The 18,240-nt window shown below is 46.6% G+C and overlaps 1 protein-coding gene across 1 annotated transcript in view; it reads right to left on the bottom strand.

Moving 5' to 3' along the window:
* Positions 1–18,240, bottom strand: part of pparg (peroxisome proliferator-activated receptor gamma) — a 171,306-nt gene that overhangs the window by 87,931 nt on the left and 65,135 nt on the right. Inside the window, exon 4 of the mRNA XM_052501281.1 lies at positions 5,554–5,692. Coding sequence (XP_052357241.1) covers positions 5,554–5,692 — 139 coding nt within the window. The remainder of the gene's footprint in view (positions 1–5,553; positions 5,693–18,240) is intronic.

Raw genomic sequence — 18,240 nt, 5'->3', positions numbered from 1 at the left:
CCGGGGTGGCAGGAAGCTACCCTCTGAAGCACCTTACGGTCGGATGAAGAGCAGTTGCCATACAATAGTGAAAGTGAACAGGTGGTCACGGGTCAGATGACAGAAGAATGGAGGACACTGAAGCAGAAATTCCTTTAACCACAAAGTGGTATATTTACTGGGTAGTTTGTCTGTGCTGCATTACATTTACATTTAAGTCATTTAGCAGACGCTCTTATCCAGAGCGACTTACAAATTGGTGCATTCACCTTATGACATCCAGTAGAATAGTCACTTTACAATAGTGCATCTAAATCTTAAAGGGGGGTGAGAAGGATTACTTATCCTATCCTAGGTATTCCTGCATCACAAAGGAAACAAAATAACACGTATCCGATCAAATAATCAAATCATTCTCATTAATAACATGAGGTAATTCAGTTAAAAAAGAATGAAGCTAGATTGAGTAACTTAGGATCATAAACATAATCATGATAATGCAAATAAATCGATCAATTATTCAATCTATAATATCAGTGTGATATCAAAATTACGTTTCATATTTCATACTTTCAGGTTTGTCTAAATATGTACATCATTTCATTACAATCTAACCAGATATCAATGGCATAATTGGCCTGTGATGATCTATAGGGCCTTGATCATTGTCCATTGACATAACACAATAGATTTGAAGTGTGCTCTCTAAGCCGCGTTCTGCGGTAATAACTACAAAATAGCCTCCCAACACTCTACTCTGCAAATCGGATGCAGTCTATCACAGTGGCATCCATTTTGTCACCAACGCCCCATATACAACCCACCACTGTGACCTGTACGCTCTCGTTGGCTGGTCCTCGCTACATATTCGTCGCCAAACCCACTGGCTCCAGGTCATCTAAGTCTTTGCTAGGTAAAGCTCTGCCTTATCTCAGCTCACTGGTCTCCATAGCAATACCCATCCACAGCACGCGCTCTAGCAGGTATATTTCACTGGTCATCCCCAAAGCAAACACCACCTTTGGCCGCCTTTCCTTCCAGTTCTCTGCTGCCAATGACTAGAACGAATTGCAAAAACAAATCACTAAAGTTGAGGATTTATAATCACCCTCAATAACTTTAAGCATCAGCTATCCGATCGCTGCAGCTGAACACAGCCCATCTGTAAATAGCCCATCCAATCAACTACCTACCTCTTCCCATATTTGTTTTTCTGCTCTTTTGCACACCAGTTTTTCTACTTGCACATCCTAATCTGCACATCTATCATTCGTGTTAATTGCTAAATTGTAATTACTTAGCCACTATTGGCCTATTTATTGCCTTACCTCCTTCATTTTACACACACTATACAGATTTTTCTATTGTGTTATTGACTGTATATTTGTTTATCCCATGTGTAACTGTGCTTTTGTCACATTGCTTTGCTTTATCTTGGCCAGGTCGCAGTTGTAAATGAGAACTTGTTCTCAACTGGCCTACCTGTTTAAATAAAATAAATAAACAATAACTGATGGCCCGATCTCAACAGATAGTTCAGATGAAAGATTCAGTGGAGTTACGTTGATTTGTGGACGCACAGAATGTCTGGATTAGACGGAGTTGGGGAATAGAAAGCAGCAAGGTTAGGCGGTGGCCATTACCTGACCTAATTAAAGCGCTCTGGGCCAGCTGCGCAAGTGGCCATCAAATATAGGTCGATTCCACCAACTTCATGAGCCTTTTCTACAAACAGCATTCTCACATAGGTGTGTTCCTTTTGTCCAGGTGGGAAAGGGCAGTGTGGAGTGTGATCAGTGGATCTGTTGGGGCAGGTATGAGAATTGGGTCTAGGGTTTGGTGTTGATGCCATGACCGGCCTTTCAAAGCACCTCATGGCTACAGACATACTACGGGGCGGTAGTCATTTAGGCAGGTTACCGTCGCTTTCTTGGGCACAGGGACTATGGTGGTAACTTGCCAGTTGGTCCGTGCATGCTCTGAGTACACGTCCTGGTAATCTGTCTGACCCCGCGGCCTTGTGAATGTTGATACTTTTAAAACCGCTTAAGGATTCGCCCATTTTTTCCCATTTTCACCTAAAATGATATACCCAAATAGCTCTGTAGCTCAGGACCTGAAGCAAGGATATGCATATTCTTGATACCAATTGAAAGGAAATACTTTGACATTTGTGGAAATGTGAAATTAATGTAGAAAAATATAACACATTAGATCTGGTAAAAGATACGTTTTTTTTTGTACCATCTTTGAAATGCAAGAGAAAGGCCATAATTAATTAATCTAGCCTAGGTGCAATTTAGACTTTGGCCACTAGATGGCAGCAGGGTATGTGTAAAGTTTTAGACTGATCCAATGAACTATTGCATATCTATTCAAAATGTTGTATCAAGACTGCCCAAATGTTTCTCATTTGTTTATTCATACATTTTCAAGTTCATAATTGTGCACTCTCCTCAAACAATAGCATGGTATTTTTTCACTGTAATAGCTACTGTAAATTGGACAATACAGTTAGATTCAAAGTTTTGCTCACATCAGCTATGGAGAGCAGGATCACACAGTCATCCAGAACAGCTAGTGCTCTCATGAATGATTCAATGTTGCTTGCCTTGACACGAGCATAAAGGCATTTAGCTCGTCTGGTAGCTCTGGGCGGCTGGGTTTCCCTTTGTACTCTGTAATAGTTTGCAAGCCCTGCCACATCCGACGAGCATTAGAGCCGGTGTAGTAGGATACAATCTTAGTCCTGTATTGACGTTTTGCCTGTTTGATGGTTCATCGGAGGGCATAGCAGGGTTTCTTATAAGCTACCGGATTAGTGTCCCGCTCCTTGAAAGCAGCAGCTCTGTTCCCATTATAGCTTTTAGCTCTGTGCAGATGTTGCCTGTAATCCATGGCTTCTGGTTGGGATATGTACGCATGGTCACTGTGGGGATGACGTTGTCGATGTACTTATTGATGAAGCCGGTGACTGAGGTGGTATATTCCGCAAATTCCACTGGAACCTATTCCAGTCTGTGCTAGCAAAACAGTGTTGCAGCTTAGCATCCACTTCATCTGATCACTTCCATATTGAGCGAGTCACTGGTACTTCCTGCTTTACTTTTTTCTTGTTAAGCAGGAATCAGGAGGATAGAATTATGGTCAGATTTGCCAAATGGAGGGCGGGGGAGAGCTTTGTATGCGTCTGTGTGTCTGTAGTAAAGGTGGTCTAGAGTTTTATTTTTTATTTTTTATTTTTTTTGCACATATGAAATTCTGAAAGAAATTAGGCAAAACTTACTTAAGTTTACCTGCATTAAAGTCCCGGCCACTAGGCGCACTGCTTCTGGATAAGTATTTGCTTATGGCCTTATACAGCATGTTGCGTGCTGTCTTAGCGCCAGCATCGGTTTGTGGTGGTAAATAGACAGCTATGAAAAATATAGAAAACTCCTGGTATATAGTGTGGTCTACAGCCTTGGGGTACTTATTTAATATTAGACATTGTGCACCAGCTGTTATTGACAAAGTCGTAGCTGTTTTGTCCTGTCGATGCACGTAAAACCCAGCCAGGTCTATATTATCCTTGTTGTCGTTCAGCCACGACTCAGTGAAACATAAGATATTACAGTGTCCCGTTGGTAGGATGATCTCGAACAGAGATCATCCAGTTTATTTTCCAGTGATTGCACGTTGGCCAATAGAACGGATGGTAGAGATGGGTAACACACTCGCCCAATGAATTCTCACAAGACACCTCGGTCTCCACCCCCTGTATTTCCGTCTTTTCTTCATAAAACTAACTGGGATCTGGGCCTGGTCTCGGAAGCAGTACATCGTTTGCGTCCGACTCATTAAATAACAGATCTTCATCCAGTTGGAGGCGAGTAATCGCTGTTCTGATATCCAAAAGTTATTCATAAAAGAGACAGTAGCAGCAACATTATGTACAAAATAAGTTACAAACAATGTGAAAAAAACAAACAAAATAGCAAAGTCTGTTAGGAGCCCGTAAAACGGCAGCCATTCCCTCTGGCGCCATTATATTTTAAGGTTAGGGTTCGGAGTTGGGGGCAGGGTTAGCTAACATGTAGCAAGTAGTTGCAAAGTTCCTAATTAGCCAAAATGCTAAAGTTGTCCGCAAACGATAACCTTCTGTAGCACAGTTGGTAGAGCATGGCGCTTGTAACGCCAGGGTAGTGGGTTCGATTCCCGGGACCACCCATACGTAGAATGTATGCACACATGACTGTAAGTCGCTTTGGATAAAAGCGTCTGCTAAATGGCATATATTATTATATTATATTATTATATATTTATATTATATTATGAGATTTGAACACGCACGTTTGTGTTATACGTCTACCCATCTACCCCGACCAACTCCCCCTCCTTTAGTTTTTAACTTTTTACTAAATCATGATCATAGTGTTTCTTGGTAGTGTTAAACAAATCTACTTTGAACCATATTTGTGAGGTGTATACTTTTGTTTATGTCATAAAAAAGAAAACCCCTGTACCATGTCAGATAGAGTTGAAGTCCCAATAATACACTTTACATGCATCACAGAAGATTGAAAAATAAAAGCATTTGACAAAATGCAGTTTCTTTTTGTCGATTAATTATGAGAAATATTAACATTCACCCTTGAGGTTACTAGAGGGCGATTTGGTAATTTTACTTCAGGAAAGTGGTCTACGTAACCTATTGTCCATATTGTAATTACTTTGCCACCATGGCCTATTTATTGCCTTACCTCATTTGCACTCACTGTAAATAGACTTTAACTTCTGTATTATTTACTGTATGTTTGTTTATTCCATATGTAACTGTTGTATGAGTCGAACTGCTTTGCTTGATCTTGGCCAGGTCTCAGTTGTAAATGAGAACTTGTTCTCAACTGGCCTACCTGGTTAAATAAAGGTTAAATATTTTTTTTAAATAAAAATAAAATGTAACATTTACTAATTAGTGTCTCAGATGTACATTTACGATGTTAAGTAACCTAACATATCATACTAAATGGCATGGATTTTTGTAAAATATGATCTCTACCCGGCACAGCCAGAATAGGACTGGCCACCCCACAGAGCCTGGTTCCTCTCTAGTTTTCTTCCTAGGTTCCGGTCTTTTTAGGGAGTTTTTCCAATTGGTAGTTAGTCTTGTCCCATCGCTGCAACTGCCGTACGAGAGCCATGAGTTCTCCGGAATACGACCCTGCCAACCTGCACTGCTTCTTGACACACTGCTTGCTTAACCTGGAAGCCAGACACACCAACGTGTCAGAGAAAACGCTGTACAATTGGCATCCGGGAGTCAGCTTGCAGGCACCCAGCCCGCTACAAGGAGTCGCTAGAGCGCGATGGGACAAGGAAATCCCGGCCAAACCCTCCCCTAACCCAGACGACGCTGGGCCAATTGTATGCTGCCTCATGGGTTTCCCGGTCATGGCTGGCTGTGATACAGCCTGGGATCAGGGTCTGTAGTGACGCCTCAAGCACTGCGATGCAGTGCCTTAGACCGCTGCGCCACTCGGAAGGCCCCTTTATAAATACATTTGACTGATTGATTGTAATGTTGGTTCTTACCATTGTGAGACATGCCCACCACCAGGCACTTTTGAAAGCGACAGTACTGACACTTGTTGCGGCTCTTCTTGTGGATGCGACAGTGCAGGTCACAGTGGTCATAAACCAGCTTCAACCGGATGGTCCGACGGAAGAACCCCTGGATATAGAGACACACAGGTTTTATTAGAGAAGGGAGAAACATAAGAAAATATTCATTGTAAATGGGCACATCTTGACAATTCTTCTGTTTTTTCTCTTGGTGGTTCTACACCTTGCTCTAAGCAGTAGGAAGCAGGTTATTCAGTTGTGATGACCCTCCCACTCCGTCTGCCAAATTCTCTCTCTTTGCGCTTGTTTTCCTTATTAGGATGCCGGTGGGTGGAACCGGGAGGGTCGTCAGCGACATGGGATACACCTGGGCTGGGTTTGTCTCTGGATAAATACACCTCTTCCCCATTCATTGAAGAGACTCTCTCCAAGCAGACACACTGATAGTGTGGTTGTGGCATTTTTTGTGGCCGTTTCGTTCGTTTGCTTTGGCAATTTTCAACACCCCTTATTATCACATTTATGCACGCAAACACTCACACTACTGACTACACACACCATTGTTAATTGTATTTAGTTTACTTCAGTTAATAAATATATTTTGTTATTCCTTATCTCCACGTTGTCTCCCTTTTTTGTTAAGAACTTCGAGCCGGTTCGTGACAGTCAACCTTTTTATCTGTTGTTGATTATGAAGATATTATTTATCAAAGTGCAGCTACTAAAACTCTTAAACCTTTGGATGCCATCTACCATAGTGCCCTTTGTTTTGTTACAGCTGACCGTTTTGATACTCATCACTGCATCCTGTTTCAAAAAGTTGTCTGGACTTCGCCCATAGATTTCTACATCACTTTTTGTTTACAAGGCCCTACTTCATAAACTTCCATCTTATCTAACTTTGCTTTTGAAGTATAGACACCAGAGTTGCCTAACCTGTTCACAGGATTGGTTTACTTGAGGATCCTAGGGTCTCAACCGAGCTAGGTAAATCTGCTTTTAGTTTTAATGCACCATATTATTACTGTAACAAAATTCAAAATATATTTAATCTTAATGTTCTGGTGCCATTCGGGCAATTTAACCCCTTCAAGACAAGACAGTAGTAAAGACATCTCTCCAACCATCTCATATCAGCTCTTCCCTATAAATAGAACTGTTGAATATTGGCCACTGACCACTTCTTGTTGTGTGGAGCGAGTTTTGATTGTAGTGAGCTCCATCAACAAGTTGTAGCTAGCTCCCCTCTCCCCTTTGTCTGTGCCCCAAATGTGTAATTCACACTGCGACCTATGAAAGGTGATGGGGTGGCTTGCCCAGTTAACCATGTAATGGACCTAGCTAGCTAACTAGCTAGCACAAAACATGGTAAAAAAATGATTGGGCACAGACAACAGTACAAAGGGCAATAAGGTAGAGACAATACATCATGCGAAGGAGCCGTAACTGTAAGTAAGAGTGTCCATGATTGTGTCTTTGAATGAAGAGTTGTGGATAAAACTGTCCATTTTGAGTGTTTGCTGCAGCGAACTGAAAAAATGAGCAACCCAGGGGTGTGTGTGCTTTGGGGACCTTTAACAGAGTGTGACTGGCAGAACGGGTGTTGTACGTGGAGGATAAGGGCTGCAGTAGATATCTCAGATAGGGGGAGTGAGGCCTAAGGGTTTTATAAATAAGCGTCAACCAGTGGGTCTTACGACGGGTATACAGAGATGACCAGTTTACAGAGGAGTATAGAGTGCAGTAATGTGTCCTATAAGGAGCATTGGTGGCAAATCTGATGGCAGAATGGTAAAGAACATCTAGCCGCTCGAGAGCACCCTTACCTGCCGATCAATAAATTACGTTTCCATAATCTAGCATGGGTAGAATGGTTATCTGAATCAGGGTTGGTTTGGCAGCTGGGGTGAAAGAGGAGAGATTTAACCAAGTCTCGATTTAACCTTAGCCTACAGTTTTAAATGGGCTGAGAGAAGGACAGCATAACATCGAGTTATACTCCCACGTGCTTGTATGAATTGACACTATTCAGCTGAATCAAACTTGTTACCAATGTAACAAGCATTTTTCTTTTAAATTTACGAAGCTGTGTAGTGCTATGGCGAAAATGAAAAACCAGGACCAGGAAACATTGGTCTAGAGCTAGGACTACTACAGGACCAGGAAACACTGCTCTAAAGCTAGGACTACTACAGGAACAGGAAACACTGTTCTAGGGCGAGGACTACTACAGGACCAGGAAACACTGTTCTAGGGCTAGGACTACTACAGGACCAGGAAACACTGTTCTAGGGCTAGGACTACTACAGGACCAGGAAACACTGCTCCAGAGCTAGGACTACTACAGGACCAGGAAACACTGTTCTAGGGCTAGGACTACTACAGGACCAGGAAACACTGTTCTAGGGCTAGGACTACTACAGGACCAGGAAACACTGTTCAGGGCTAGGACTACGACAGGACCAGGAAACACTGCTCTAGAGCTAGGATCACTACAGGACCAGGAAACACTGTTCAGGGCTAGGACTACTACAGGACAAGGAAACACTGCTCTAGAGGTAGGACTACTACAGGACCAGCAAACACTAATCTAGGGCTAGGACTACAACAGGACCAGGAAACACTGCTCTAGAGCTAGGACTACTACAGGAACAGAAAACACTGCTCTGGAGCTAGGACTACTACAGGACCAGGATCAGGCAACACTGCTCTACAGCTAGGACTACTACATGACCAGGAAACACTGCTCTAGAGCTAGGACTACTACAGGACCAGGAAACACTGCTCTAGAGCTAGGACTACTACAGGAACAGGAAACACTGCTCTGGAGCTAGGACTACTACATGACCAGGATTAGGAAACACTGCCATAGACCTAGGACTACTACATGACCAAGACCAGGAAACACTGCCATAGATCTAGGACTACTACAGGACTAGGAAGCACTGCTCGAGAGCTTGGACTACTACAGCAACAGGAAACACTGCTCTAGAGCTAGGACTACTACAGGACCAGGAAACACTGCTCTAGAGCTAGGACTACTACAGGACCAGGAAACACTGCTCTAGAGGTAGGACTACTACAGGACCAGGAAACACTGCTCTAGAGCTAGGACTACTACAGGACCAAGAAAAACTGATCTAGGACTACTACAGGACCAGGAAACACTGCTCTAGGGCTAGGACTACTACAGGACCAGGAAACACTGTTCTAGGGCGAGGACTACTACAGGACCAGGAAACACTGCTCTCGAGCTAGGACTACTACAGGACCAGGAAACACTGCTCTGGAGCTAGGACTACTACGGGACCAGGAAAAACTGCTCTAGAGCAAGGACTACTACAGGAACAGGAAACACTGCTCTAGAGGTAGGACTACTACAGGACCAGCAAACACTAATCTAGGGCTCGGACTACTACAGGACCAGGACCAGGAAACACTGCTCTAGAGCTAGGACTACTACAGGACCAGGACACACTGCTCTAGGGCTACGACTACTACAGGACCAGGAAAAACTGATCTAGAGCTAGGACTACTACAGGACCAGGAAACACTGCTGTAGAGCTAGGACTACTACAGGACCAGGAAACACTGTTCAGGGCTAGGACTACTACAGGACCAGGAAACACTGCTCTAGAGGTAGGACTACTACAGGACCAGGATCAGGCAACAATGCTCTAGAGCTAGGACTACTGCATGACCAGGATCAGGCAACACTGCTCTAGAGCTAGGACTACTACATGACCAGGATCAGGCAACAATGCTCTAGAGGTAGGACTACTACAGGACCAGGATCAGGCAACAATGCTCTAGAGCTAGGACTACTATATGACCAGGATCAGGCAACAATGCTCTAGAGCTAGGACTACTGCATGACCAGGATCAGGCAACACTGCTCTAGGGCTAGGACTACTACAGGACCAGGAAACACTGCTCTAGAGCGAGGACTACTACAGGACCAGGAAACACTGCTCTAGAGGTAGGACTACTACAGGACCAGCAAACAGTAATCTAGGGCTAGGACTACTACAGGACCAGGAAACACTGCTCTAGAGCTAGGACTACTACAGGACCAGGATCAGGCAACACTGCCCTAGGGCTAGGACTACTACAGGACCAGGAAACAGTGCTCTAGGGCTAGGACTACTACGAGACCAGGAAAAACTGCTCTAGAGCTAGGACTACTACAGGACCAGGAAACACTGCTCTAGAGCAAGGACTACTACAGGAACAGGAAACACTGCTCTCGGGCTAGGACTACCAAAGGACCTGGAAAAACTGCTCTAGAGCTAGGACTACTACAGGATCAGGACACACTGCTCTAGATCTAGGACTACTACAGGACCAGAATCAGGAAACACTGCTCTGGAGCTAGGACTACTACAGGACCAGGAAACACTGCTCTGGAGCTAGGACAACTACAGGACCAGAATCCGGAAAAACTGCTCTAGAGCTAGGACTACTACAGGACCAGGAAACACTGCTCTGGAGCTAGGACTATTACAGGACCAGGATCAGGCAACAATGCTCTAGAGCTAGGACTACTACATGACCAGGAAACACTGCTCTAGGGCTAGAACTACCAAAGGACCTGGAAAAACTGCTCTAGAGCTAGGACTACTACAGGATCAGGACACACTGCTCTAGAGCTAGGACTACTACAGGACCAGGATCAGGAAACACTGCTCTGGAGCTAGGACTACTACAGGACCAGGAAACACTGCTCTGGAGCTAGGACTATTACAGGACCAGGATCAGGCAACAATGCTCTAGAGCTAGGACTACTACATGACCAGGAAACACTGCTCTAGGGCTAGAACTACCAAAGGACCTGGAAAAACTGCTCTAGAGCTAGGACTACTACAGGATCAGGACACACTGCTCTAGAGCTAGGACTACTACAGGACCAGGAAACACTGCTCTGGAGCTAGGACTACTACAGGACCAGGAAACACTGCTCTAGATCTAGGACTACTACAGGACCAGGAAACGCTGCTCTAGAGCTAGGACTACTACAGGACCAGGAACACTGCTCTAGATCTAAGACTACTTCAGGACCAGGAAACACTGCTCTAGAGCTTGGACTACTACAGCACCAGGAAACACTGCTCTAAGGCTAGGACTACTACAAGACCAGGACCAGGAAACACTGCTCTAGGGCTAGGACTACAACAGGACCAAGAAACACTGCTCTCAAGCTTGGACTACTACAGCACCAGGAAACACTGCTCTAAGGCTAGGACTACTACAGGACCAGGAACACTGCTCTATATCTAAGACTACTTCAGAACCAGGAAACACTGCTCTAGAGTTAGGACTACTACAGGATCAGGAAACACTGCTCTAGAGCTAGGACTACTACATGACCAGGAAACACTGCTCTGGAGCTAGGACTACTACAGGACCAGGATCAGGCAACACTGCCCTAGGGCTAGGACTACTACAGGACCAGGAAACAGTGCTCTAGGGCTAGGAGTACTACGGTACCAGGAAAAACTGCTCTAGAGCTAGGACTACTACAGGACCAGGAAACACTGCTCTAGATCTAGGACTACTACAGGAACAGGATCAGGAAACACTGCTCTAGAGCAAGGACTACTACAGGACCAGGAAACACTGCTCAAGGGCTAGGACTACCAAAGGACCTGGAAAACTGCTCGAGAGCTAGCTAGGACTACTACAGGATCAGGATCAGGACACACTGCTCTAGAGCAGGGACTACTACAGGACCAGGAAACACTGCTCTAGGGCTAGGACTACCAAAGGACCTGGAAAAACTGCTCGAGAGCTAGGACTACTACAAGACCAGGACCAGGAAACACTGCTCTGGCGCTAGGACTACTACACGACCAGGATCAGGCAACACTGCTCCAGAGCTAGGACTACTGCATGACCAGGATCAGGAAACACTGCTCTCGAGCAAGGACTACTACAGGACCAGGAAACACTGCTCTAGAGCTAGGACTACTACAGAACCAGGAAACACTGCTCTAGAGCTAGGACTACTACAGGATCAGGAAACACTGCTCTAGAGCTAGGACTACTACAGGAACAGGAAACACTGCTCTCGGGCTAGGACTACCAAAGGACCTGGAAAAACTGCTCTAGAGCTAGGACTACTACAGGATCAGGAAACACTGCTCTGGAGCTAGGACTACTACATGACCAGGAAACACTGCTCTGGAGCTAGGACAACTACAGGACCAGAATCAGGCAACACTGCCCTAGGGCTAGGACTACTACAGGACCAGGAAAAACTGCTCTAGAGCTAGAACTACTACAGGACCAGGAAACACTGCTCTAGAGCTAGGACTACTACATGACCAGGATTAGGAAACACTGCCATAGATCTAGGACTACTACAAGACCAGGACCAGGAAACACTGCTCTAGCGCTAGGACTACTACACGACCAGGAAACACTGCTCTGGCGCTAGGACTACTACACGACCAGGATCAGGCAACACTGCTCCAGAGCTAGGACTACTGCATGACCAGGATCAGGAAACACTGCTCTCGAGCAAGGACTACTACAGGACCAGGAAACACTGCTCTAGAGCTAGGACTACTACAGAACCAGGAAACACTGCTCTAGAGCTAGGACAACTACAGGATCAGGAAACACTGCTCTCGGGCTAGGACTACCAAAGGACCTGGAAAAACTGCTCTAGAGCTAGGACTACTACAGGATCAGGATCAGGAAACACTGCTCTGGAGCTAGGACTACTACATGACCAGGAAACACTGCTCTGGAGCTAGGACAACTACAGGACCAGAATCAGGCAACACTGCCCTAGGGCTAGGACTACTACAGGACCAGGAAACAGTGCTCTAGGGCTAGGACTACTACAGGACCAGGAAAAACTGCTCTAGAGCTAGAACTACTACAGGACCAGGAAACACTGCTCTAGAGCTAGGACTACTACATGACCAGGATTAGGAAACACTGCCATAGATCTAGGACTACTACATGACCAGGAAACACTGCCATAGATCTAGGACTACTACAGGACTAGGAAGCACTGCTCTAGAGCTAGGACTACTACATGACCAGGAAACACAATGCTCTAGAGCTAGGACTACTACAGACCAGGATCAGGCAACACTGCTCTAGGGCTAGGACTACTACAGGACCAGGAAACACTGCTCTAGAGCGAGGACTACTACAGGACAGGACCAGGAAACACTGCTCTAGGGCTAGGACTACTACAGGACCAGGAAACACTGCTCTAGGGCTAGGACTACTACAGGACCAGGAAACACTGCTCTAGAGCTAGGACTACTACAGGACCAGGAAACACTGCTCTAGGGCTAGGACTACTACAGGACCAGGAAACACTGCTCTAGGGCTAGGACTACTACAGGACCAGGAAACACTGCTCTAGGGCTAGGACTACTACAGGACCAGGAAACACTGCTCTAGAGCAGGACTACTACAGGAACAGGAAACACTGCTCTGGAGCTAGGACAACTACAGGACCAGAATCAGGAAAACTGCTCTAGAGCTAGGACTACTACCAGGAAACACTGCTCTGGAGCTAGGACTACTACAGGACCAGGATCAAACACTGCTCTAGAGCTAGGACTACTACATGACCAGGAAACACTGCTCTAGGGCTAGGACTACCAAAGGACCTGGAAAAACTGCTCTAGAGCTAGGACTACTACAGGATCAGGAAACACTGCTCTAGAGCTAGGACTACTACAGGACCAGGATCAGGAAACACTGCTCTGGAGCTAGGACTACTACAGGACCAGGAAACACTGCTCTAGATCTAGGACTACTACAGGACCAGGAAACACTGCTCTAGAGCTAGGACTACTACAGGACCAGGAAATACTGCTCTAGAAGGACTACTACAGGACCAGGAAACACTGCTCTAGAGCTAGGACTACTACAGACCAGGAAACACAGCTCAGGGCTAAACACTGCTCTAGATCTAAGACTACTAGGACCAGGAAACACTGCTCTAGAGCTTGGACTACTACAGGACCAGGAAACACTGCTCTAAGGCTAGGACTACTACAAGACCAGGACCAGGAAACACTGCTCTAGGGCTAGGACTACTACAGGACCAGGAAACACTGCTCTCAAGCTAGGACTACTACAGCACCAGGAAACACTGCTCTAAGGCTAAGGCTAGGACTACTACAGGACCAGGAACACTGCTCTAGTTCTAAGACTACTACAGGACCAGGAAACACTGCTCTAGAGTTAGGACTACTACAGGATCAGGAAACACTGCTCTAGAGCTAGGACTACTACAGGACCAGGAAACACTGCTCTAGGGCTAGGACTACTACAGGACCAGGAAACACTGCTATAGAGCTAGGACTACTACAGGACCAGGAAACACTGCTCTGGAGCTAGGACTACTACAGGACCAGGATCAGGCAACACTGCCCTAGGGCTAGGACTACTACAGGACCAGGAAACAGTGCTCTAGGGCTAGGACTACTACGGTACCAGGAAAAACTGCTCTAGAGCTAGGACTACTACAGGACCAGGAAACACTGCTCTAGATCTAGGACTACTACAGGAACAGGATCAGGAAACACTGCTCTAGAGCAAGGACTACTACAGGACCAGGAAACACTGCTCAAGGGCTAGGACTACCAAAGGACCTGGAAAAACTGCTCGAGAGCTAGGACTACTACAGGATCAGGATCAGGACACACTGCTCTAGAGCAAGGACTACTACAGGACCAGGAAACACTGCTCTAGGGCTAGGACTACCAAAGGACCTGGAAAAACTGCTCGAGAGCTAGGACTACTAAAGACCAGACCAGGAAACACTGCTCTGGCGCTAGGACTACTACATGACCAGGATCAGGCAACACTGCTCCAGAGCTAGGACTACTGCATGACCAGGATCAGGAAACACTGCTCTCAAGCAAGGACTACTACAGGACCAGGAAACACTGCTCAAGGGCTAGGACTACCAAAGGACCTGGAAAAACTGCTCGAGAGCTAGGACTACTACAGGATCAGGATCAGGACACACTGATCTCGAGCAAGGACTACTACAGGACCAGGAAACACTGCTCAAGGGCTAGGACTACTACACGACCAGGATCAGGCAACACTGCTAAAGAGCTAGGACTACTGCATGACCAGGATCAGGAAACACTGCTCTCGAGCTAGGACTACTACAGGACCAGGAAACACTGCTCTAGAGCTAGGACTACTACACGACCAGGATCAGGCAACACTGCTAAAGAGCTAGGACTACTGCATGACCAGGATCAGGAAACACTGCTCTCGAGCTAGGACTACTACAGGACCAGGAAACACTGCTCTGGAGCTAGGACTACTACGGGACCAAGAAAAACTGCTCTAGAGCAAGGACTACTACAGGAACAGGAAACACTGCTCTAGAGGTAGGACTACTACAGGACCAGCAAACACTAATCTAGGGCTCGGACTACTACAGGACCAGGACCAGGAAACACTGCTCTAGAGCTAGGACTACTAGAGGACCAGGACACACTGCTCTAGGGCTAGGACTACTACAGGACCAGGAAAAACTGATCTAGAGCTAGGACTACTACAGGACCAGGAAACACTGCTGTAGAGCTAGGACTACTACAGGACCAGGAAACACTGTTCAGGGCTAGGACTACTACAGGACCAGGAAACACTGCTCTAGAGGTAGGACTACTACAGGACCAGGATCAGGCAACAATGCTCTAGAGCTAGGACTACTGCATGACCAGGATCAGGCAACACTGCTCTAGAGCTAGGACTACTACAGGACCAGGATCAGGCAACAATGCTCTAGAGGTAGGACTACTACAGGACCAGGATCAGGCACAATGCTCTAGAGCTAGGACTACTATATGACCAGGATCAGGAACACTGCTCTAGAGCTAGGACTACTGCATGACCAGGATCAGGCAACACTGCTCTAGGGCTAGGACTACTACAGGACCAGGAAACACTGCTCTAGAGCGAGGACTACTACAGGACCAGGAAACACTGCTCTAGAGGTAGGACTACTACAGGACCAGCAAACACTAATCTAGGGCTAGGAATACTACAGGACCAGGAAACACTGCTCTAGAGCTAGGACTACTACAGGACCAGGATCAGGCAACACTGCCCTAGGGCTAGGACTACTACAGGACCAGGAAACAGTGCTCTAGGGCTAGGACTACTACGAGACCAGGAAAAACTGCTCTAGAGCTAGGACTACTACAGGACCAGGAAACACTTCTCTAGAGCAAGGACTACTACAGGAACAGGAAAGACTGCTCTGGAGCTAGGACAACTACAGGACCAGAATCAGGAAAAACTGCTCTAGAGCTAGGACTACTACAGGACCAGGAAACACTGCTCTGGAGCTAGGACTATTACAGGACCAGGATCAGGCAACAATGCTCTAGAGCTAGGACTACTACATGACCAGGAAACACTGCTCTAGGGCTAGGACTACCAAAGGACCTGGAAAAACTGCTCTAGAGCTAGGACTACTACAGGATCAGGACACACTGCTCCAGAGCTAGGACTACTACAGGACCAGGATCAGGAAACACTGCTCTGGAGCTAGGACTACTACAGGACCAGGAAACACTGCTCTAGATCTAGGACTACTACAGGACCAGGAAACACTGCTCTAGAGCTAGGACTACTACAGGACCAGGAAATACTGCTCTAGGGCTAGGACTACTACAGGACCAGGAAACACTGCTCTAGAGCTAGGACTACTACATGACCAGGAAACACAGCTCTAGGGCTAGGACTACTACAGGACCAGGAACACTGCTCTAGATCTAAGACTACTTCAGGACCAGGAAACACTGCTCTAGAGCTTGGACTACTACAGCACCAGGAAACACTGCTCTAAGGCTAGGACTACTACAAGACCAGGACCAGGAAACACTGCTCTAGGGCTAGGACTACAACAGGACCAAGAAACACTGCTCTCAAGCTTGGACTACTACAGCACCAGGAAACACTGCTCTAAGGCTAGGACTACTACAGGACCAGGAACACTGCTCTAGTTCTAAGACTACTTCAGAACCAGGAAACACTGCTCTAGAGTTAGGACTACTACAGGATCAGGAAACACTGCTCTAGAGCTAGGACTACTACAGGACCAGGAAACACTGCTCTAGGGCTAGGACTACAACAGGACCAGGAAACACTGCACTAGGGCTAGGACTACTACATGACCAGGAAACACTGCTCTGGAGCTAGGACTACTACAGGACCAGGATCAGGCAACACTGCCCTAGGGCTAGGACTACTACAGGACCAGGAAACAGTGCTCTAGGGCTAGGACTACTACGGTACCAGGAAAAACTGCTCTAGAGCTAGGACTACTACAGGACCAGGAAACACTGCTCTAGATCTAGGACTACTACAGGAACAGGATCAGGAAACACTGCTCTAGAGCAAGGACTACTACAGGACCAGGAAACACTGCTCAAGGGCTAGGACTACCAAAGGACCTGGAAAAACTGCTCGAGAGCTAGGACTACTACAGGATCAGGATCAGGACACACTGCTCTAGAGCAAGGACTACTACAGGACCAGGAAACACTGCTCTAGGGCTAGGACTACCAAAGGACCTGGAAAAACTGCTCGAGAGCTAGGACTACTACAAGACCAGGACCAGGAAACACTGCTCTGGCGCTAGGACTACTACATGACCAGGATCAGGCAACACTGCTCCAGAGCTAGGACTACTGCATGACCAGGATCAGGAAACACTGCTCTCAAGCAAGGACTACTACAGGACCAGGAAACACTGCTCAAGGGCTAGGACTACCAAAGGACCTGGAAAAACTGCTCGAGAGCTAGGACTACTACAGGATCAGGATCAGGACACACTGCTCTCGAGCAAGGACTACTACAGGACCAGGAAACACTGCTCAAGGGCTAGGACTACTACACGACCAGGATCAGGCAACACTAGGACTACTGCATGACCAGGAAGGAAACACTGCTCTATGACTACTAGGACCAGGAAACACTGCTCTGGAGCTAGGACTACTACAGGACCAGGAAACACTGCTCTGGAGCTAGGACTACTACATGACCAGGATCAGGAAACACTGCTCTAGAGCTAGGACTACTGCATGACCAGGACCAGGAAACACTGCTCTGGAGCTAGGACTACTACGGGACCAGGAAAAACTGCTCTAGAGCAAGGACTACTACAGGAACAGGAAACACTGCTCTAGAGGTAGGACTACTACAGGACCAGCAAACACTAATCTAGGGCTCGGACTACTACAGGACCAGGACCAGGAAACACTGCTCTAGAGCTAGGACTACTACAGGACCAGGACACACTGCTCTAGGGCTAGGACTACTACAGGACCAGGAAAAACTGATCTAGAGCTAGGACTACTACAGGACCAGGAAACACTGCTGTAGAGCTAGGACTACTACAGGACCAGGAAACACTGTTCAGGGCTAGGACTACTACAGGACCAGGAAACACTGCTCTAGAGGTAGGACTACTACAGGACCAGGATCAGGCAACAATGCTCTAGAGCTAGGACTACTGCATGACCAGGATCAGGCAACACTGCTCTAGAGCTAGGACTACTACATGACCAGGATCAGGCAACAATGCTCTAGAGGTAGGACTACTACAGGACCAGGATCAGGCAACAATGCTCTAGAGCTAGGACTACTATATGACCA

Source organism: Oncorhynchus keta, unplaced genomic scaffold, assembly GCF_023373465.1.
Source record: "Oncorhynchus keta strain PuntledgeMale-10-30-2019 unplaced genomic scaffold, Oket_V2 Un_contig_1319_pilon_pilon, whole genome shotgun sequence".
NCBI classification, from domain to species: domain Eukaryota; kingdom Metazoa; phylum Chordata; class Actinopteri; order Salmoniformes; family Salmonidae; genus Oncorhynchus; species Oncorhynchus keta.
This window is presented reverse-complemented; position numbering and strand designations above follow the sequence as displayed.